At 47.2% G+C, this 22,514-nt stretch overlaps 1 protein-coding gene across 3 annotated transcripts in view; it reads left to right on the top strand.

Moving 5' to 3' along the window:
* LOC137624387 (uncharacterized) overlaps positions 1-22,514 on the top strand; it is a 212,916-nt gene that overhangs the window by 6,783 nt on the left and 183,619 nt on the right. For all 3 annotated transcript variants that reach the window (XM_068355118.1, XM_068355120.1, XM_068355119.1), the window contains exon 2: positions 16,010-18,542. In XM_068355118.1, coding sequence (XP_068211219.1) covers positions 16,029-18,542 — 2,514 coding nt within the window. In that variant the 5' untranslated portion in view covers positions 16,010-16,028. The remainder of the gene's footprint in view (positions 1-16,009; positions 18,543-22,514) is intronic.

The following is a 22,514-nucleotide window of genomic DNA, read 5'->3' as shown; positions in this document are numbered from 1 at the left end:
CCTAATGCCCTGCTGCAACCTTCCCCCTTAGACACCCTTATTCTTGGGTTAATGCAATTTGTTGGGACAGGCAAAATCTTTCTTGTTACTTCTATAGGGAAAGTATCATTTGTATTGATCTTTCATAACAATATGAAGCTATTTTTACGATTTACATATCATTTACCTCTATAGTACTACGGCAGGGAATGTGTCTTTATAATGCATAGGTTGCTAAAGTTGTGGGCAAGTTAATCGACTGTAAAATTGCCTCCAAACACTGCTTCGTGTTTCAGTTTAAAACACCCATTTGGCGGCACGTTGTTCACCTATTAGCTGGTGTCGCAAGATTGAAATTCAGTGATGTTCGGACGTATATCTTCGTTAATCCCAGCAATCTACATTCTTATCTCCGTGAAGTTTGTAGTTCATTGGTACAACCAGTAGTTGTGCCATATAGTTCAGATGTTTAGTTCGATTAAGCCATGGTCAATGAGGACACACAAACTAACCATTTTTCCGTGTTTACGCATTATATAAATATGTTGGTGCTGCTTTAGCGTGAAGTGTACAGCACTTTAGAGTGAGATCTACCTCCCGTTAGCACTTTAGCGTGAGGTCTACCTCCTGTGAGCACTAACGATGACGGCTATCACTGTTTAATCCCTCCCTCATTGACATCACACATTTCCATACATTTATTTTAATGATAAACTATTAATTTATACATATCCTAGGAAAGATTGAAATAGATGAGGAAGAAAGGTAAAAATAAAAATGTTATAAATTTCCAAACATTTATTCTAGCGATACCCACTTCGTACATCTTCTAAGAATGACACAAAGAGATCATTGGAATTTTTTCTCATCACCTTCCAGCAAAACATTAGGTTAGGTAGACATCAGGTTTCACGTGGGTATGCTACATATGGCAGTATTCTTTTATATGAGCGGAGAGAGCGGGAGCAACAGGTCACGTGGTAGACCTCAGCTTTTACGTGGGTAGGCTACATATGGCGGTAGACCTCACACTAAAGTAGCACCTTTATGTTTTTATTTTTAGTTTGATAGAGATCCCACCAGTCTACGTTCTTATCCCCTTGTAAAGTTTGTAGTTCGTTGGTACATATCTTGTAATTGCACCAAACAATTTTTTTCACATTTCCAACCAAAGGTTACGATTATAGTGATGTTCATACTTTTTTTTGCTAATCCGTACAATCTACATTCTTAATCCCTCATTAAGTTTGTAGTGGACCCCATCTAGAATACGGAGTCCAATCCTGGTATCCAAGTATTCAGAAGGATATAGATAGACTGGAAGCCGTACAAGCTAGGGTCACCAACTAGTTCCAACACTAAGGCGATTTGGATATGGACAAAGGCTGGAACGTTTGAACTTATTTGAGCTACAAACTTGACAAGTGTTGATTATAACGATCTATTCACGCTTAGCTCAAATCAGTCCAGAGATAACGGATAAAAACTGGAATTGAAAAGATATAACATTACTCAATGTTGCAATTTCTTTACATACAAAATAGTAAATACTTGGAATAGACTTTCAGCGGGTGTAGTAAACAGTAACACAGTAAACGAGTTGAAGAATAAGTTATACAAGATCAGAAGAACTCTCAAAATGCTTAAAATAAATTTGTTCCGTAACCGAAATACAAACCACGCTATTTACATTGGGTTTACCTTTTAGCGTAGCTGAAATGGCGAGCCATTAGAATTTAACGAGGGTGTATTACCCCCGCGCTAGTTAGGGGGGGGGGAGTAGGGGAGTGGTAGCTAGCTACCCCCCCCCCCCCCCCCCCCCCTTCACACACCGGTGAAGCTCACATTCACTTTTGGCTCGGATTGGGACAGACGTCTCTGTCTTTGTCCTCGCTTGGCAGCCATTATTTGTTTTGTCTTTACTTAATCACTTACTTTTCTTTTACTCTATATGTAAACATTTTTTCATGTTTGTATATATATTTGAGTATAGAAATCAGTAAGTTTCCTTTTCAGAGATTTGTGCTTGTGTGTGTAGTGTACGATATCTCCGTGAAGCCCTCGGCAGTTTAGGCCACCATGGTGTAATTTTATGGGTATCGAGTTTGACTTCGGTCTTTCTCTCTCTCTCTCTCTTGAGGTCGTTCACCCTTTTACTACGTTACTATGCCTCTTGTAGCTTCCTTCCTGTGTGGGGGGGTTGCTACGCCGTACGTTTTGTCTCAATTAGTTTATGAATCTAATTGTATTTGTTAATTTTTCAGCTTTGTAGAACAATTCCTTTCGGGGTTTTCGTTCTTTCTTTAGTGTTCATTCATTTTTGAATTACATGGTTACATAATTATAATTGTTATAATTCTGTTTTGGTTACAGCTCTCCTTCCGTGAGTGTAAGTGGTTGTGAGGGCACGTGCCTGTTGTGTAATTCTTGTTTTCCTTTCCCTCGGGATTCCTCTTTGGAGCCTTCCCGAGGGAATGTATGTGTGCTAATGATTTAAAAAAATTTTTTTTTTTATAGTTACCGATCTACAGTAGTTCGTTTCTGTAATATGGCAACGGTGTGAGCTGTCTTGTTGAGGCCTGGGGATTCGGCTGTTGCTGCCTCCCCTTTGGATTTTCGTCAGGGGCGTGTCTCCTTCTACTGGAAGTACTCCCGTGACGATTGACAGCTCTCCAGTTCATTTTAGAACTCTCAGGAGGCTCGCCTCCTTGGGTGGGTAACTTTCCTTCCGAGGGAAGTTTTTCCTGTCCAGGCTTGAGTTTTTCTCCTTTTGGGGGGTTCTTCTCTTGCCTTTTTTTCGTGCGACTATGCTCTTGGTGCTGAGCGGTCGCACCTGCAGTTTCGCTCAAGGGGCTGGGCAACTGCAGGAGCCCCTCTTCGGAGGATTGCTCCTTTTAGGTCACTGGCTGACCAGTCTCTTCTTCGAAGTGTTTCTCTTTCGTTCGCGGGAGAGTACACTCATAGAGACTCCTCTTCGGAGAATTCTTTTGCTGTAGTTGCTGTTGGCCTCCTTCGCCGTAAGGCTCACCGTACGCCTCGTCGTAAGGGTGCTAAGAGGCGCTTTTTTGAATCTCCGTATGCAGGCTACAACTCCTTCTTCTTGATCTTCCGCCCCTGGTGCAGATGGACAGCAGTCTGACCTCGTCTTCCGACGGGCAACGGTCTTCCGACGGACATCAGTCTCCCGGCGGACAGACGACGGTCTTCCGACGGACATCAGTCTCCCGACGGACAACGATCCCTTCGGGGCAAAGGGTTGCCTCCCACGGGGATTCTTCCCTTGCGTGTCAGGGTTCCCCTGCGTGCCCTTTTGCCAGCTCAGTGTTAGCGCACAGGCACTCTCCTGCTCCTGCTCAGTGTTAGCCCACAGGCGCTCTCCTGCTCATCAGCGCTTTCTTGATCGCTAGCGCTCTCCTGTTCGCCAGCGCTCTCATGATGATCATCTCTGCTGTTCCTGTTGGTTCCTGTTACGCGCCCACGTTCGCCCTCGTGATCTAGAACTTTGGTTCAGGTCTGGGTCAATGACTCTTCTTCTACGCACAGGCTTCCACGCGTTGCCTTCTGCTCGCCAGCGATCACCAGCTCACCAGCGACCTTAGACGCGTCAACGTTCACCTGCTCGTCATCGATCTGCCATGCGTGTCGGTTCCCCTGATCACCATCAGTAGCGATCTAGCGCTCGCCTGCTGTGGACCACGATCTCCGGTAGCTGCGTCTTGCCGTAGATCTTCCTCCTGCTCGCCAGCTCTCACCTTTACTTCTGTCCTTCTGTGCGCCAGCTTTCTTCAATCGCCAGCGCACATCGGCGCGCCCTTCTTTGCCACGCACCAATGGGCGCCAACGGTTTTCTGACCGTCTAGGTAGGCTTGCCTGATTAACAGCTTGCTTCAGCGCTCACCTTCCTGATGCACCTGCGCGCCTTCTGTTAGCGCGATGCGCGCTAACCATCACTAGTCTCTCTCGCGTTGGCAATCGCCTACGCGCCCGTGCGATTCTTCACCTGCGCGCTAGCGTTTTGTTAACGCACCACCGCTCGCCATCGCTTGCCAATGCGCCTTCACTCTCCTGCGGGCTATCGCTCGCCAGAACGCGCCATCGCCCGCCTACGCGTCATCGGTCTCCCGACCGCCTGCGCTCACCCGCGCGCCCACGTACCTGCGCTCACCCGCGCGCCCACGTACCTGCGCTCACCCGCGCGCCCATGTACCTGCGCTCACCCGCGCGCCCACGTACCTGCGCTCACCCGCGCGCCCACGTACCTGCGCTCACCCGCGCGCCCACGTACCTGCGCGTCCCTACGTGACCGTGCGACCGCACGCCTACGCACATGCGCGACCGTGCACATGCTCTCCAATGTTCGCCTGCGCGCGAACCAATGGTATTCCATCGCGCAGACGGACGGTGTTCCGTCGCGCAGACCGACGGTGTTCCGTCGCGCGAACGTCGGCTTAATTCTTGCAGTATCCATTGCTCGCCTATGGGTTATTGCTTGCCGACCACCAGCTCTTGCCCTTCCTACCATGCTCGCCCTCCTTCTGCGCTCCTTCAATCACCTTCGTTTGCGTTCCTGCGTGCCCGTGCATGGGCGCTTCCACGTTCGCCCACGCGCAAATCATTGATTTACCATCGCGCGAGCGCCAGCGCGATTGCGACCGCGATTCCCATTGGGGTTTCGCAGCATGGCCAGCCTGGCGAGTCTTCTGGAGCGTATTTCCAGAACACGGCCTCACCCCGTAAACGCAGAGCATGGCACATGCAAGAATAGGAAGAATCTTCAGGGAGGTCTGAGCAACATTCTTCTTTCCAGAACCTGGGTTAGCCCTTCCCCATCATTCCCTGGAAGGCTTTTTGGCGGGGGGCTTTCCATTCGAGATTTCTCCATCGGCCAAGGGGTGACTGGTTTACCCCTTCCTCTTCTCCATCTCGTGAAAGGTTCTTACCAGGTCCTTTCCCTCCTCGGTTGCGACCCGAGGTTTTGTTCAAGGAAGCTACAGGAAGGTCATGGGTACTTTCCTCCTCGCGGGCTCATGCACCTTGGCGTTTCGTTGTCAAGTATCGAACTTGCGGGCAAGCTCGATGTTGGACCATCTGGACGCAATAACCGAGGGCTTCCTTTCGGGTGTCTCATCCGTGGATGTCGACAACCTCAGACACCCTTCCATCCTTGAGAAGAGTTTGTTTGTGCCCAAGGACAGAGACATAGACAGAGGCTGTGCGGAGGAAGTCGACTTCCGTTTTCACTCCTCCAAGGCGCTTTCTTCTAGACCCTGCAGGGCTCCAGCGCCTCTTTCTTTCAGCCACGTCGGCCTAAGTTATCGGACCGGCTATGACAACTGAGACAAGGTGTCCAATTGCAGTTCCCTCCTGTCAGGAACAGATGGCACGGGAGGCTCTCCCGGGTGGGCATAGTCCTAGAGGGAGCGGCAGAGTTCACGAACTCTAGGATTGGCACCCCCCCCCTTGCAGGTTTCACGCTGGGAGGAGGCCTAAGGTTACTCATCCGGATGACAGCTTCCCGATGCCCATTCCTGCACGATCTCTGTGATCAGCCAAGGATATCGCGCCTGCCGTCTCTGTCAGCGAATTCAGTGTCTCTGAACCTCTATGCCATAGGGTCAGCAAGAGTTCGCCCGTTGGGCAGAATGATCCATGCCTTAGGAGAAGGTCCTCCATAGGATCGTCGACGGCTTCACCCCCGGCTTCTTCAGTTGATCCTTTCTTGTAAGGAAGTATCTGAGACGGGAGTTCCGTAGTCGACCTCTCAGCCCTGATCAAGTTTGTCGAACAAACTTCGTCCAGCGTGGAACAGCAGAATCGATCAGACTGGTAACGAGGCGACAGGACTCCTTAGGCCCTGGGTTGGAAGGACGGGTACTTTCAGTGTCCATTCCATCCATCTTCCAGGAAGCTTGTGGAATTCAGCCTAGACTACAGGTATTCCTGCTTAAGATGCAGTGTGGCGATCCCGCCGTGGCATCGCAGGTTTTTTTCCCCAGAGATCTCTCCCTGCTTTCCTCATGGCCGCTCAGGTGCAGGCTTCCGCCTCCTTCGCCTTTTGGAGGTCTGGTCAACTCCGGTAGGCTCGGGTTCGACCTTCTTCAGCGCCGGGACAAGCTTCCGGAGGCTTACCATGAGTGGGGGTTCATGGTATTTTACTAGGAGCCTTCTCTTCTTCTTCGGCCTCAACATCTGGAGTATCTAGCCATGATATTGAGTCAACGGCCTTACCACGTTGGAAACCCCGCTTCTCGTCCATCCAGCGAGGTTAAGCAACGTCGGTTCTGGTCGGTACTTGGATGGGTGACCGCCGGGGGACGCCTGATTCTGTTGCCACCTCCTCCGAGCCTTCCCTTCAGTTGACTGTGGCAAGGCTGAGGGGAGTCGCAGTACCTGTTCTCAATCAAGCAGAGCTTTCAGCCCTACCTTGGAACGTTTCCTAGTTCTCTTTTCCTCATTGACCCGTCTAAAGTTCCGAACGGTCGCCTCAGGATAAGTTCCCTGTGGGGCGGCCCAAGTTCCGGTGGTTTCAAAGCAACGATTAACCGGACTTTCTGGCCCCTATGGGACCAGCGGAACGATTAGACCTGTAATGGGTGTTGACCTATGGAACCTCTTGATGGGAGTGGATATTCTCGTCCTTTCCCCACATTTTTTATGCTGTTCTCGGCCTCGTCAAAGAAAAGGGGGGGGGGGGCGCATGTTCCTGTCCAGGCCTATGGGCAGGACCTGAAGGATACCTCTCCATCATTCAGGCAGGCTTAGGGGCCGTAGTCTGGCCCCCCTACAGATTCTACAGCTCCTGCCGAGTCGCTCCGTGCGCGTCGACTTCATGGTTCTGGCGTGTTCTAACCAGCAGGGGACGCATTTTCACACCTTCGCATCTTGCGATAGAGATACTGAGTTGATTTGAGATACTCTCAATTCCACCATCGGCTCTCTCATTCCGGGCAGAGGAATGTTCTCTCCGACTGTCCGAGCAGAGCCTCGTAGAGAGAGTGTACCTGGGGGTCTTTGGCCTTGAGTAACCAGCAAGTCCTGGTCTGGGGGACCTGATCGCGACAGCTTGGAACCTCAAGCTTCCGCTGTTCTTCCCCCCAGTCTCAGACCCCGAGACTCTGGCAAGATGCATTCCGGTGATGGTGGGACAACATCGACGCCTGCGTCTTCCCTCCTTTGTTGTCTGTTGAGAATGGGTCTCAACAAGACCAGGTTGTCTGTCAACCTTTCAATGGCCCTGAGAGCTCCACTGGGACTATGCGCAGAACGGTTTCCGGACCCTCTGCTTCCCCTGACGGAACTCCCTGGAGAGCTTCTCCCACGGCACAGGCTACTCAAACAACCACACTGCAACATCTTTCACGAGCCTGGGCGTCGCTTCAGCTTCATGCCTGGAGACACTACGCCTCCTCCTCAAGAAGAGACAACCCGCTACAGTCGCGGGACGGAGGTCGCGTCATCTGCGATAGTCATCCGCAGGGGTCTTCCAGGCGAAGTGGAGAGTCTTCGGTGGTTGGTGTCGTGGGAGATATACCTCTTCCCTTGAGGCCTCTTCTCCAGCAATAACGATCTTATTGCCTTTCGGCGGGAGGAAACTCCTTTCCGCTCTCGGCAATGAAGCCTGTCGCTCAGCCTTTACCTGACCTTCAGGCTTAAAGGAATAACTTTTTCCTTCCCGCTGGACCTTTCCTCGCTCATGCGAAGCTGCGAACGTCCCTGCCCTAGTCGGAGTGAGACCTCCAACTTGGAGCATGGCTCGGACTTTTTAGTCCCTTAAGAGATCTTCTCGAGACCCTTTACGTCAGGCCTCTGATCGTATTCCGTCTTGGGGCTCCTGCCCACTCTGGCCACGGCCAGTGTGTAAGCAATCTTCTTGGTCTCGTACGACTCCGCCCTTTCTAAGGAATGGGGGAAGGCAACATTCAGGTTCGCTCCTGAGTTGTTGGCTAGACTCAGAATCTTGGGGTCCCGGCCCTTCGGTCCAATTCCTTCAAGATTTCGAATCACCATTCTGTATCTGATGTCCCAAAACCTTCTCCTTCTTGCCAGTAAAGGAATCGAGAGGTTAGCTTTGGGAACAGCTGCAGTTTGTCCTCAGTTGCAGCCGGTTTGGGAGCACAAGAAGGACACGGGGGAGAGTCACCAGTATACTTCTTCAGCTCGGACTCAAGGACATTCATCTCGACCTGACTCCAGACCCTCCCCCGTCACGTCGCCCTACAGCACGATGTTGGATACATTGCAACGTCCCTCGCCTTCGAGTAATACTACTCTGTGACGCAGGTGCTACAAGCTGGAGTCTGGAAGCGTCTAATGACCTTCGCAGCCCGCTTCCTGCAGGGCGTGACCCACAGGAGTCTCGATACGTTTTCTATCGCTCTGTGGTGGCTACACAACAGCTGGTCTAACCTCAGGCTCCTTTTTGGACAGGTAGCAGAAGGTTGAGGGCATTGTTATCAGGTTTTAGTCTATATGAATGAAAGAGGTATGTCTGGCCCTTACTTCTAACTTCATCATCCCCTCTACGGGGAAGCAGCATCCTGGTCTCTGCATAGCTGACCTCGAACCTCTGCAGGTAAACCATACTTCCTTGTGTTCCGAGTATTGAGTCAATACTGTCGCGTCCCCCATACCCTGATGAGGTGGTATTGGGAACGTCCTAACCCAGAGTTCCTTCTGGAACTCCAGGTCAACTGCCTAGGACGGGTCACACTTCTTCCTTCACACACAAGCTTATGTAGGCCACACGGTTCCTTGCGGAGCAAGGAACTTGTGAGGTGCAGGGACTCCTTTTCTCGAGTGCGACTCACTTGGATTCTGAGTCCCCGGGTAAAGCCAAAGCCAGTATGGCTGGGGACTTTCCACCCTACCTAAGGGGTAAGTCACCCAATGTAAATAGCTTGGTTTGTATTTCGGTTACGGAACAAATGACAAATTCGAAGAGAATTTGTAGTTTTCCTAACCATACAAACCATAGCTATTTACACATATTTGCCCGCCAGCCCTGTCCCCCAAGACAAGTCCTACCTCTAAGTGAAAGTGAGCTTCACCGGTGTTTGAGGGGGGGGGTAGCTAGGTACCACTCCCCTACCCCCCCGCTAACTAGCGCGGGGGTAATACACCCTCGTTAAATTCTAATGGCTCGCCATTTCAGCTACGCTAAAATGTAAACCCAATGTAAATAGCTAAGGTTTGTATGGTTATGAAAAATACAAATTATCTTCGAATATCTCTCTCTCTCTCTCTCTCTCTCTCTCTCTCTCTCTCTCTCTCTCTCTCTCTCTCTCTCTCTCTCTCTCTCTCTCTCTCTCTCTTTTTTTTTTTTTTACGCCTATTCTTTTTTCCCATAGAACTGGGAGAAAGCTTTACTTAGGCTGTGTCTTCTTGCCGGAGGACTTCTCTCTCGTTCGCGAGAGAGATTTTTACGCCTACGCCTTTATCCCATAGGGCTGGGAGAAAGCTTGCCATAGGCGATGTCCTCCTTTGGGAGGACTTCTCTCTCATTCGCGAGAGTGAGTTTCTTACGCCTACGCTTTTTTCCCATAGAGCTGGGAAATAGCTTGTCTTAGGCGATGTCCTTCTTTGGAGAACTTCCCTCTCGTTGGCGAGAGAGATTACTAAGCCTATGCTTTATTCCCATAGAGCTGGGAGAAAGCTTGTCTTAGGCTATCTCCTTCGGGAGAACTTCCCTCTCGTTCGCGAGAAATAACTTGTAGGAGTTTGCTGATCCACCAGGGGTGGTGGCAGAGCTTTCTTCCGAAGCAGGTTAACCCTTCGGGGGAACGAGTTTCGTTCTCGAGAGAAGACCGCCCCTGGGCATCGGCGGTCCCACGTTACCCTTATGGTTCTCCTTCAGGGGAGGAGCAAGAGCCTTATCTTAAGGGACGTTTTCCTTCGGGAGAACAAACCTGTTATGCGGAGGTGTTTTCTTTGAACCTGCTGGTTCTCCTTGATCCCTCGGGGTCTCGTTACGATCACCTTTTCGGCTGGCGTGATCTTGAGGCTTCGGGCTCTCTTCATGTTGATCCTGCGGGTTCTCATGACAGTAGGGAGTCCTTCGGGACTCCGCTCGAAACCTTTGGGTTTCAGTTACGCTGAACCTTCGGGCTCTCGTATCGATGGTAGCGTTGAGCCTTCAGGAACTTGTACCATCAATCACGCTGATCTTTCGGGGTCTCGTGACAGAGGAACCTTGGTTTCTCGTTACGCTGATCCTTTGGGGTCTCGTAACATTAGTTACGCTGATCCTTTGGGGTCTCGTAACATTAGTTACGCAGAACCCTTGGGCTCTCGTAACTTTAGTCACTCTGACACTAGGTGTTTTGTGACAGGGAAACATCGATTTCTCGTTACGGTGACCCTTCATGGTCTCGTAACATTAGTTACGTTGAGCCCTTGGCCTTTCGTAACTTTAGTCTATTGACACTTGGGTGTTTTGTGACAGGGAAACTTCGGTTTCTCGTTACATTGACTCTTCGAGGTCTCGTAACATTAGTTACGCAGAACCCTTGGGCTCTTGTAACTTTAGTCACTCCGACACTTCAGTTTTTAGTGACAGGGAAACTACTGTTTCTCGTTGCGCTGACCCTTCGGGGTCTCGCAACACAGTCTACATTAGGCCTTTGATCTCTCATGCCCTTAGTCACGCTGATCCTTCGGGATCTCGTGACAGAGAAGCTTGCGTTTCTCGTTTGCGCTGACCCTTCGGGGTCTCACAATGCAGTTCACGCTGAACATTTGGGTTCTTGTGATCATAGCCATACTTATATGGCAGAGTTTGCGGACTCTTGTTGTGTTGATCGTTTGTGCTCACACAACACAGGCTATCGTGAACCTTCCGGTGAACGTAGTAGTGCACACTGAGAGCTCTCGCGTGCATATTGGCGCGCATGACCAACCTTTTGCGCCCATGGACGATCGGGCATGCAAGACCAAATTGGCACCCACGGCTGATGTGGCGTGCACGACCAATTTGGCGCGCACGGCCGATATGGCGAGCACGACCAATTTGGCGCGCACAGCCGATGTGGCGCACACGACCGATTTGGCGCGCTCGACCAACTTGGCGCGCACGCAATTAGTTGAAGTGCGCGAACAACTCTTATGACAGAGTTTTTTTAGAACTCTCGTTACGCGAAGTGTTCACGAGTGCACAAGAGTTTTACTCTCATGACAGAGTTTTCGAACTCTCGTCCCGTGAATTGTTCGCGCGTGCCCATCGTCATCAAGAGTTTTACTTTTATGAGAGAGGGATGCCTGCTGCCTAGGGGTTTCCGAATCTCTACAGGTAACTATGACACAGTTCCTTTGGGTCCTGGTCACGTAACACGATTCCTGAGAATTCCATCAGGAATCAGCGACAGTTCCTGCTGGTTTTCGGCACATCCCTTAAGGTCGGGAGAAAGGAATTCACAAATAGATTCTGAACCCCTAGGTTCTCATCCGAATCTCTCTGTTTCCGCAATCCAGAGTTTTTTCTGTAAACTCTATGGTCGACCTCCCCCCCACATGATGGGTCTTCCAAAGGTGACTTGATACGTCACTCTACACTCCCAGCTGATTACTATATCAGCTAGTCTAGTTTTTCCAACACCGATCCTTTTGTTTTCGAACGAACCACCGTCGTCTTTCCTCCACCTTCCCACTTCGAGAGATTTGGTTAGCAGACGGAAATGAGTGGGGAATGAAAAATTCTTTACATTTCAGCTCATTTCCCCTGGCAGGCCTTGCCTGATTTAGACGGTAGTTTTCTCACTAGCAAGAAAGCGTTCGATGGCAACCCCTTCGGGTAAGCGGTCGATGGCAATTATGTGTGGCCTTCTTGAAGCAAACCCCCACATATGAGACTTCAACCTTTTCGAGAGACTCGTTTCTGAGAAGTTTTTACAGAACTTTAATGGGTGTTAAAACTTCATGAAGGCCGTAAGCCGTCCCGGAGCATGCGCTCTAGCCAAGACAAAACTGCGAGGTTATTGTCTTAAACTCGGTTCTACCATTTGATGGAGGCAGCCTCCCCCGTCATTGTACCCTGGGTATAATGACTTTCCTTTTTACACGATAGGCTTTCGAGACTTTTTATTCTATCCTTACAGGGTTATCGTTTGGAATAATTAGTCTCGAAGAAACATCGTTAGCTAACGTTAAAGGAACGATAGCAACAGCGTAGGCAACGTTTACGAACGCTTCAAACCCTGCCCATAGGTAACCAGAGTTCCGTTTCTGTGTAATGAACACTGGCTAGCCCCTCACATAAAGAGGAGGGGTAAACCAAAGGGGAAAGGATCACCTCTATAACTGTACATTTTGTTTGAGAACATGTTCGCTCTCATTCAAGAAAATATTACAGTTAGTCAACGATCAAAATTCTTTTGGCAATAATGTTGCGATTCGTCGCACATACATTATTCACACAACCGGATTCGTTGCAAACGTTTCCTGAAGGCAGAGAATACGCATGCGCTAGCGCAAATGGACAAGTACTGTACATATATGCGTGCAAGCAATCTTTCTGCCAATAAGGGCTATATACATCTTACAATTAGAACTCCGTTCTATTAAGTTGTATATTTATACCCCTTACTGAAACCAGGTTATTCAGTACATGACTTGGCTACTTTTCTGTAGCCAGACATACGGCATTTACGTTCTGCCTCCTTATAGGCATTTTTTCCTTTCCCCCAATCGGAAGTCTTAGTCTCCTACAAAAGCTTTGGCTGGAAACTTCTCATAAGCATATCTGTGCCTTAGGAGGGAACATTTGATATAAATGCTAGTTTACCGATAGGAGATGGAGAAGTACGAACGTTTTTTTTTTCTAAGAAGGAGATACCTACGTTACGAACGTTTCCAACGTTCTCCAACTGAGTTCCGGACACGACTTCTAAGTCGGACTACGCATGTATGCTTGTCATGCTCACAGTTTGGTGTTACTACTCTGTAGTAGACTTATGCTCTTTACCCACCCAACAATAGATTGAAGATACGTCTCAATCCCCTCTTGGGTTTGGTTGGATGCGTTTGGTGATTACCGTACAGTCTCTTGTCCGGAAAGCGATCTTATGGAGATTTGCTATTATAACATAAGCTGTACTGATTAACAGGTTTACTGTTTGGTATTGGTCTTATTCAGCCAATCACACTGGATTAGTGGCAGTTGGAGGGAGAACAGGCTGTTCCCTTTCGTTGCAAGAACGTGCAATTAGTTACACGTCTCAACATCATCTCGAGATGTGTTTATTGCTGGACAATCCACGGATGATGGGTGGCAGACGAGAGCTTCTGCAAAGAGGTCTGTCTTCTCGTCTTCCCTCTGGATCTGATGCTCTCTTTAATGCATCAAAAGAGAGAGGGGGTGGCATATGCCGCACCATTCAGGCCTCGTCTGTTAGCCCGATTCAGAATGGTACCAGCATTCACCTCTCTTACAGAACCATCTAGCAGTACGAAGCCTCAGATGGACAGAGGACAACTGGTTGCCCTCATCTGCTCGCATCATTTCTGGTACAGGAATGTGGTTGCAAAACCACCCAGATAGTGGGCTCCTAGTGTCTTGGAATCATCTTGTATCCAACAAAGTCTTAACTTTGTGAGGTCCCCGACTTTGGATATGCTCGCAGCGGCCCTGATTTTCAGGCTCCCTCTCAACCTTTCCCCAGTCCCGGAACATCAGGCCCTCAAACAAGATGTATTCCAAGATCGGTTGGGTGGCCTAGAGGTATGCCTTGTTTTTTTCCCCCCCCATTTGGTCTGGTGAAAAAGTCCTCAGCCAAATCAGGATAAGCAAGATCTTATCAATGACTCCAATAGCTTCGCTATGGCATCCAGCAGAATGGTTCCCAGACCTGCAGCCCCTGACGGAGTTCAATAGCTTCGCTATGGCAACCCGCAGAATGGTTCCCGGACCTTCTACAACTCCTGACGGAGTTCCGAGGGATCTTCCTCCACTGCACGATCTTCCAAGCAGCAATATTCTAACACTTTCCTAAGCCGTAGCTTTGCTTCGACTTCACGCCTGGGACGATCCTACACCATCCCTCTCAGAGAGGCCTTTCGCATCAAGTTATGGAAAAGATGTCTAGGCACCTCGGACACTTTTCAGCGTCGGTCTTCCAGGTGAAGTGTTTGGTCCTTTGTGACTGATGTCGTGGAAGGGGATTCTCTCCCATCGATGCCTTTACTTATACAAGTGTGAGGTAACTTGTCCCCTGTCGGATCTCAACCTCCTCCTGGGAACGTGGTTCAGGTCCTTCAGTCTCTGAAGGCCTCTCTCTACGAACCTTATGCCTGGCAGCAGATCGCTTCCTTTCACGGAGGACGGCCTTTCTACTCACTTGGGCTTTTGACTAAGAGAGTTAGTGTGTTGTATGATCCATCTTTTGATGTCTCCTATCCTAGGAGACGGGGAGAAGTAATCCTCAGCGGCATCCCTGAGTGGATTGGCAAGACTCAAAATCAGAGTGTGCTGTACCCTAGGTGCAGCCTATTTTTAATAAAGAGTCTTCGTTCGGTAACCGAAAACCCATCAACTGGGGTTTTACCCAGAGAGGAGTCTGTGGGGTTACCTTAAAAGAACGATAACAGCTCGCCCCCGTGTGCGGCACTGTTGACCAGCACGGGGAAGGTCAAGAGGAGGACCTCAAGGATTTCATTCCCCTCTGGGATCGGAAGGCAATTGAGGTTTTTCTCAGTTTAGACTCTCCTCCATCTTAAGACCCAGAGCTTGTAACGTCAGTGGCGTTGCTACGTCGCTGGCGTTCAAGAAACTACTCTGTGGCACAGATACTTTAAGTGGGCATGTGGAAGCGTCAATCGACCTTCACGGCCCACTACCTGCAAAGACGTAACCCACAAGAACTTGGAGACCTTTTCCATCGGTCCTGTGGTGGTCGCACAACAAATTGTCTAAACACCCCTGGCTCCTTGATGGACAAGTAGCAGAGCGTTGAGGGCTGAGGCTACCCGGATTAGTATGGGGTGAATGAGTAAGAATGCCTGGCTCCTTTCTTCCTTTCACCTTCTCCCCTCTGGGGAAAACAGCTCCGCAAGCCTCAGCATAGCTGTCCTCACCTCGCTGCAGGTAAGACCCATTTCCCTTGTGCCTCCCAAGTATAAAAGAATACTTTGTTACGTCCCCAATACCTTTTTGAGGGAGGGTATTGGGTTCTTTAATAACAATAGGTTTTGTACTCGAGTTCCTATGTTAAAGACAAGCCACACTGTTAGTTCCACTCACACACAAGCTTCTGCAGGCCGCTATCAGTGCATTACCTCATATCGGCACTTGATTTTAGCAAGAGTAGGGTCCCTTCTACTATCAATCACAGATCGAAATAGAGAGGACCTCGGGTCATGACCAAGGCCAGTTGGTGAGGACTTCCTCCTAAGAGTAAGTCACCCCTTAAATAGTGGAGGGTTTGTATCTACGCCGGAACAAATAACAAATTTGTAAATAATTTGTATTTTTCCTAGTATACAAACCTGGAGCTATTTATACAAACTGGCCCGCCACCTTGTCCCCCGAGAAGTCCTGCCATAAAGCAAAGTGGTTACTCAGCCGAGAGGTGTGAGTGAGCGGGGTAGCCAGTCTACCCCACCCCCCACCCGCTAACTAGCGGATGGGGTAGTTATCCCTCACTAAAATTATCATGGCTCGTCTTTCAGCTGCGCCAAAAGTATACCCTATAAATAGCGGAGGGTTTGTATACTAGGGAAAATACAAATTACTTACAAATCTGTTATATTTCTAAATTAGTCATTTTGTTTGGCTCAAAGGTCAACATCTCTGGAAAGGCAATGAATTGTTTGTAGGTTTACTATTATTGAAGGCATGTCTTTTATATTAATGTAAATTCTAGATGGGTTTCCTTTTAAAGCAGTAATTTTGATTTACCTGTTAGGTTTTTCTTGAAAAATTCTTTTTATTCTTGAGAATATAAAAAAACTTATAATAAAGACTTTTCTATAAAGGTTTAGATTATATGTATTGCAAATATCTTTCATATACCATATTACAAGGTTTTCCTTTCTTTTCCAGAAATTAAGCAAAAGTAACAATGCCTCCAAAAAGAGGCAAGAATTCACAAACGACAAAGGCGGTGACATCGCCTGTATCTCAGAAAGCCACTTCAAGAAAAAAAGTAGCTTCTCAGCCAGAAGAGGAAGTTACAAGTCCAAAACCAGCAACCCCAAGGAGGGGTAGGGGAGCCAAGACAAAGGAGGAACCAGCACTAGAAATCCAAGAGTTAACTCCTGCTAAGAAAGCTGGAACACCCAAGGGTAGGACTACTAGAGCTTCACAACTCCCTTTGGTTGAAGATGAACCCAAATTGCAAGCAAAAGCGACACCAAAAAAAACTCCACCTGCAAAGCGAAACTCACGACAGAAGAAAAATGTGGGACTTGAAGAGGATGATAAAGGAGACACAGACTTACCTGTAATTTCTCCAAAGGCTGCAAAGCAAAGCAAGAAAAAGGACAAGAATACAAAGAATGATGAAAAAGAAAAGGAAGGTATTGCAAGTATAGCACTTGAAACTACTTTGGAGGCTCCAGAAATAAACGAAAAACCAAGAGGTAGACAGGCTGGTCGAAAGTTTCAGGCTCAAGAAACAGAGGTTAGTCAACATGAAGAAGCTTCTTACAGCATGGAAGAAACATTTGCTAAAATGCCGGAAGCTTATGTTGTAATTAAGAAAGAGGCCAAATCTAAAATACAGAAAGGTCAGAAAAGTGAGAGTCAAGAGGAGGACAGTGAAAATGATGCTGCCATGATTGTTGAAAATGATGCTAAAACAGAGGAAAAAGATATCATTGGAGAAAATGTAGAGTCAGAGGAGAAAATGAATGAGAAGTTAGTAAAGAGTGATGATAATCAGAATGATGTTGGATCAAAGACAAGTCCTGTAAAAAGAGGAAAAAGAGCTACCCGTTCATCAAGTACATTCAAGTCAGAAGAATTGAAGGAACATGTTGTAGAAAGTAAGTCTCAGATTGAGACTGAAGACCAAAAGGAGATCAAAGCAGACATGGAGATGGCAGAGGATGAGATTTGTGGATCAGAAGAACAGGGGTCTGTCAAACAGGAGAGGAATGAAAGTGATGATGTACTAGAAAAATCTTTAAAAGAGGAAGAAAAAGATGACCCTCATAAGGAATCTGTTGTAGAAGATATGGACACAGAAGTCACAATTGTAAAAAGTGGCAATGAAGTGGATAGTGCCACTATGGAGGAGGACGTAATTTTGAAAGATGAATTGAATGAAATAAATAAAGAAGGTGAATGCCATTTGAGTAAGGAGAATGCCTTTGAAGCTACTGGAGATGAAACAAAGATGGATGAAAGGGAAACTGATGGTGATTCTATTTCAACTGGCTCTCTTGAGAAGTGTAGCAAGGGAGGAGATTCGTCAGAGGGTTTTGAAGGCTTTGAAATGGAGAGTTCACAAAAAAAAGAGGTTGTATCTTTGAAGGAAAGGACACTTAGAGAACAACTAAATTTAACTAGTGAGAAAGAGCAAGTAACCTCTGAAGATAAATTAACAGAAGAGCCAAAAGAGGATCAAAACATGGAAGCAGATAATACAAAAAAAGTAGATCTTGAACATAAACATGAAAATATTGAAGAGCAGAAGAAAAAAGATGACTCTTCAAACGAAGAGCACTGTGATGATGTTGAGGAAAATACTGAGCAGTTATCAAAGAATTATGGTGATTTGGGTGGACCTGATGCAAGCACACCAAAGAAGGAACCCAGTGATGCAGAAGAGGATTTGGAGGATAGCAGCAAGAGTAAGGTTCGTAGATCGAGTAGAAGAAATATCCAAGAACAAAGTATAACAGAACCAGAGACTATGAATAACATGAGTTGTGAAAGTCAAGCAATACCTGAAGTAGAGACTAAAACTCATGTTGGAAGATCAACAAGAAGTCAGAGAGGAGTTCATATTGAAGAAAAGGAAACTAAAGATACAGTTGACGTAGATACAAACAAAACTGAAGTGACACCACGGGGAAGAAGAACTCGTAGCCAGAGAGGTACTCCTGTGGTAAAGGATATCGAAGACAATAATGAAGTTGGAACAAAGCTTCCTGAATCAGATAATAAACTGGTGGAAGAGGTGAGAAAGGGTCCTAAAGGGAAAAGGAAGGGTGTTACCAAGAAAAGTACTGCATTAAAAGTTGTTCATGAGATGGAAGAAAGTACAGGTGTCGATAACAATGAAGAAATGGACGAAGAAAACACAGAAAAAGTTAATGATGCTGATGCAAAAGAAGTCTTGTTGAAAAATGATGCAGAGGAGAGAATACTAGATTCAGAGGATACTGCTTCTGATGGAGTATTGGGTGCAAAAAAACAAGATATGGGCAAAGATGAGTTAGGTGAAGACCTATCTGCTAAGTCAGAGAAGACAGAAGTTGAGTCATCTAGTCAGGAAATGGAAGAGTCAAGTAAGAAAAAGAAAAGAAGAAGTAGATGGGATGATCCAAGAAAAATGGAAGAACGAGTAAAAACTGATCCTGTATCTGTGAATGAAGGTGTTACAACTTCTGTTACCAGTTCAGCTGTGGTTAGTATGTTTATCCTTTTTTAAATATTTAACTTAGCCGGTGAATATATAATAGCTGCAACTCTGTTGCTCGACAGACAAAAAACAGCAAAAACTCGCCAGCGATCGCTATACAGGTTGCGGGTGTGCCCACCAGCGCCAACTGTCGGCCAGATACCACTCTCTCGATGTAAACAAAGACTCAATTTCTTCTCTGTCGACGTGTCGACAAGACGTACTTTTACTCGCTGTAGAACCTGGAGTTTTCTCAACATATTTGGTGAAGTACTTCATTTTGGTTTGAGCTTTCGCAGTGCAGGTGTTTTATCTTTATCTTAAATCTTGAACTCGTTTTGGATAGATTTAATTTTTGGTGACAAAGAGAGTATGGACTTTCTTTGACTTTTAAATGGCCGACCCTTCCCTTAGACGGAAGTGTGTTTAGGCTTTTAGTAATTATCTTATCACGTTATAAATTAATTATAGATTTTCCTCTATATATTTTATATCTCACCGCCTTTATTAGGCCTCTTCGATTAACTCCATTTATAATAAACATAAAAAATAAATTTTAATGTTTTGTTTATATGCGACCTTTCCTGAGAGTAGGCGGTCCTAACTTGGAAACCGAAGTTAAACAACGTTGAGCCCTTTCAATCGTAAATAGCTTTTAAAGAGCTAATGATTTAAAACTTTTTAAATGAATATTTTTAATAAATATTTTATGAAAGAATTTCTTTGAATAGTCTTCGTACTGTTTTCAAAGATGAACTAACGTTTAGTTTATTTATGCTACGCAGTTTGCGCTCTATCGTTACGATAGAGAGAGAGAGTATCACGGTTTCACTTTGCAGAAAGAGTAAATCGATTCTGACGTTTTGTTCATTCTTCTTTCAAAGCTTAAATGTTTTAAATTCTATTTTAAAGGAACTTTTTAATTGAAAAACCTTTCAGTTTTTTCCTTTGGTCAAATAATATGTTTTTTTGACGAAATGTAATTGGGCTCTTCTCTTAGGTGCGAAATCAAGAGAGAAAGAGAGAGAGAGATAGAGACGGAGGGAGAGAGAGGAGAGAAAACGTTCCGTTCAAGCGGGTAACGTTGTTCTCGAGTTACTCTCGTCCCTAGTCTCTGTACGGGGAGAAAGGATAAAACGTTTTTAGTTTTATTCTCGTCCCCAGGCAATGTACGGTGAGAGATTGAAAACGTAGTTTTGAATGAACTAGTGTTTCTTCTCTTCCCCAACCACTGAATTTTTTTATCTTAAAAGATGTATACTGTTTTTTTTTGCTGGTATTAATGTGCTTGCATTATACGACTGATTTCGCATTTACTACCTTTTGATGAGGGTAGAATTGCGTGCTTCAGGTAGAAATCAGTAAAGGTTTCGATTTCAGTGAAATAAGTGCAAAACAGAAAATCGTAGTGATAAAGTGATATTGCGCAGTGTTACAGTGTTGCGTCCGAGGGTTCGTCTGTTCGTGCCTGTCGTTCACCTAGTCCGGGACCTCTTGCAAGCTCCCAAGCCCAGGGGAGAAGTAATGTCGTACGACTTATGGGTTCGAGAGGCCTTGATCAGCGAACAGACGTTTCCCTCTATGGTATCGGGTGTATCTTACCAAGATCTCCCCTACCATAAGGCGAGAGAGACAATTTTCTCCTCGTCATCCGAAGGCTTTTCGCATAAGAAACCTGAAACAAGGTTTCGAGGCCCTTAAGCGAAAGTCAGTCCTTTCAGGACAGGTCCAGCGTCCTGGTTGCAGCCATTAGGACAGCTCTGACCCTATGCAGTCGTCGGAAAACTGCTCGCCGCCTAACAAAAGCGTAACACAGACTCCGAGAGTCTTTTTTGTTGGCAAAGTGTTGCGGTCACAGACGTTACCCTCGTCTCTTACCGCAACCATTTCCGTTGATCCTAAATGGATTGTACGGCAAGACATGCAGAATAAGCTTGCCTCCCTTATGGAAGACTATTCTGCCGATTAGTCCGTTGAGCCTAGCCGTTTATCTCATCGAGATCCTGGCTTTCAGCCAACCTAACGTTCCTTTGTGCGTCCTGTTGACGTTGGCGTAGCTAAGTCACGTCAGTCAGGTTGTTTAGAACCACACTCGATGCGGTCTCGTGTGGATTTTCAGCCACATTTGGACGTTAGGCCACTTGCTGATGCTCCTGTTGACGTTCAGGACGTTCGCTAACAATCGGAGTTGACTTGTTTTGACGCTGTGCGTCAACCTCCGCATTCTAGAGTTGTTTTGACTGCTCAGTCTAGGCAGTCAAAGCAGTCTCGAGTGGACGCTGTGCGTCCTCACGCACCTGTTGTTGTTGACAGTTCACAGACTGTCAAGCAGTTACATGACGTTGCGTCCTGGTCTCTCGCACCTGTTGTTGTTGACAGTTCACAGACTGTCAAGCAGTTACATGACGTTGCGTCCTGGTCCGCTACTAATGCACCAGTGCGTGTGGACTCTGCTTGTAAAGCATTGCCACCACGGTAGGTCTCTCCCTTGCTTGAGACTCAGCTATTATCGGACAAGGTTCCTTTAGATGAGGAAGTTGCTGTTCCCCCTCCTACTGATATTCCCTTGAGGACTCTGTCAGACGGAGAGGAGCCTAAAGCTGCTTAGCCCTCTATGGACTTTAATTAAATCATGCTGATTTTTAAGGATCTTTGTCCGGATCTTTTTGTAACTGCTGCTCCTCGTTCGCCTAAACGTCAGAGCTTACACTAGGCCTAGCTACTTCGAAGCCGTTGTTTATAAGCTAGTGCTCTCTCGCTCTCCTAGAGAGCGTTACGTTTGCTAGGCGACTGGTTTATCACCAGGAGGAGTTTGGGGGATACAGCCTTTGCTTTCCCTTCTTTTAAACTGGCTTATAGAGCGAGAGTCTGATATGACACGAGAGAAGTTCTCGGCTTGGGAGTTCCTGCCTCTGCCCAGATAGACTTCTCAAATCTCGTAGACTCTCCCTGGCGCCTGGCCAGGAGACGCTCCAAGATTTTACAGGTCAACTTCACAGCTGTATTCGAGCCTTTGAAGTTTTGCTGTACAATTATGTCATGCATAAACAAGGCTTTCAGGGATGGCTCCAATGATCTGACAGCCACGTTCTCTGCAGGGACAAGTCCCTCAGGGATGGCTCCATGATTTGGCAGCCATGTTCACTGCAGGAGTACGTAAGAGGCAAGTGCGCTCAATGTGTTCATTGTCAAGACAAACTTCACGATGAAGTCTACCAGGCTGTCTTGACAGCATTTATGGAAGGCGACTGGATGGTCTCTCTCGACCTTCAGGAGGCATACTTCCACATTCCTATACACCCGGATTCCCAACCGTTTCTGAGGTTTGTTCACAGGAATGTGGGGTACCAGTTTCGAGCTATCGGAGATCAGAGCCTCCCTGTACTTGGACGACTGGCTTCTCAGAGCCTCTTCCAGTCATCGCTGTCTGAAGGATCTCAATTGGACTCTAGATCTGGCCAAGGAATTGGGACTCCTAGTCAATTTGGAAAAGTCACAGCTGGTCCCATCCCAAACTATTCTGTATTTAGGGATGGAGATTCACAGTCAAATTTTTCGGGCTTTTCCGTCGGCCCCCAGAATAGATCAAGCCCTGCTCTCCATCCAGAAGATGCTGAAGAAAGAACGCTGCTCAGTCAGGCTGTGGATGAGTCTGGTAGGGACGCTATCATCCCTGGAGCAATTTGTCTCGCTAGGAAGGCTACACCTCCGTCCTCTTCAATTCCATCTGGCTTTTCACTGGAAAAAGGACAAGACGCTAGAGGCGGTCTCGATCCCGATTTCCGGAAAGATAAAGTCTTGTCTGACTTGGTGGAAGGACAATATCAGCCTACGAGAGGGTCTTCCCCTGGCAGTTCAGATACCCAACCACGTTCTCTTCTCGGACGCATCGGACTTGGGCTGGGGCGCGACGCTGGGCGGTCGGGAATGCTCAGGTCTGTGGAACTCGAGTCAGAGGAGCATGCATATCAATAGCAA

Source organism: Palaemon carinicauda, chromosome 31, assembly GCF_036898095.1.
Source record: "Palaemon carinicauda isolate YSFRI2023 chromosome 31, ASM3689809v2, whole genome shotgun sequence".
Lineage (NCBI taxonomy): Eukaryota > Metazoa > Arthropoda > Malacostraca > Decapoda > Palaemonidae > Palaemon > Palaemon carinicauda.
The sequence above is the reverse complement of the archived record's forward strand: the minus strand, read 5'-3'. Positions and strand labels throughout refer to the sequence as shown.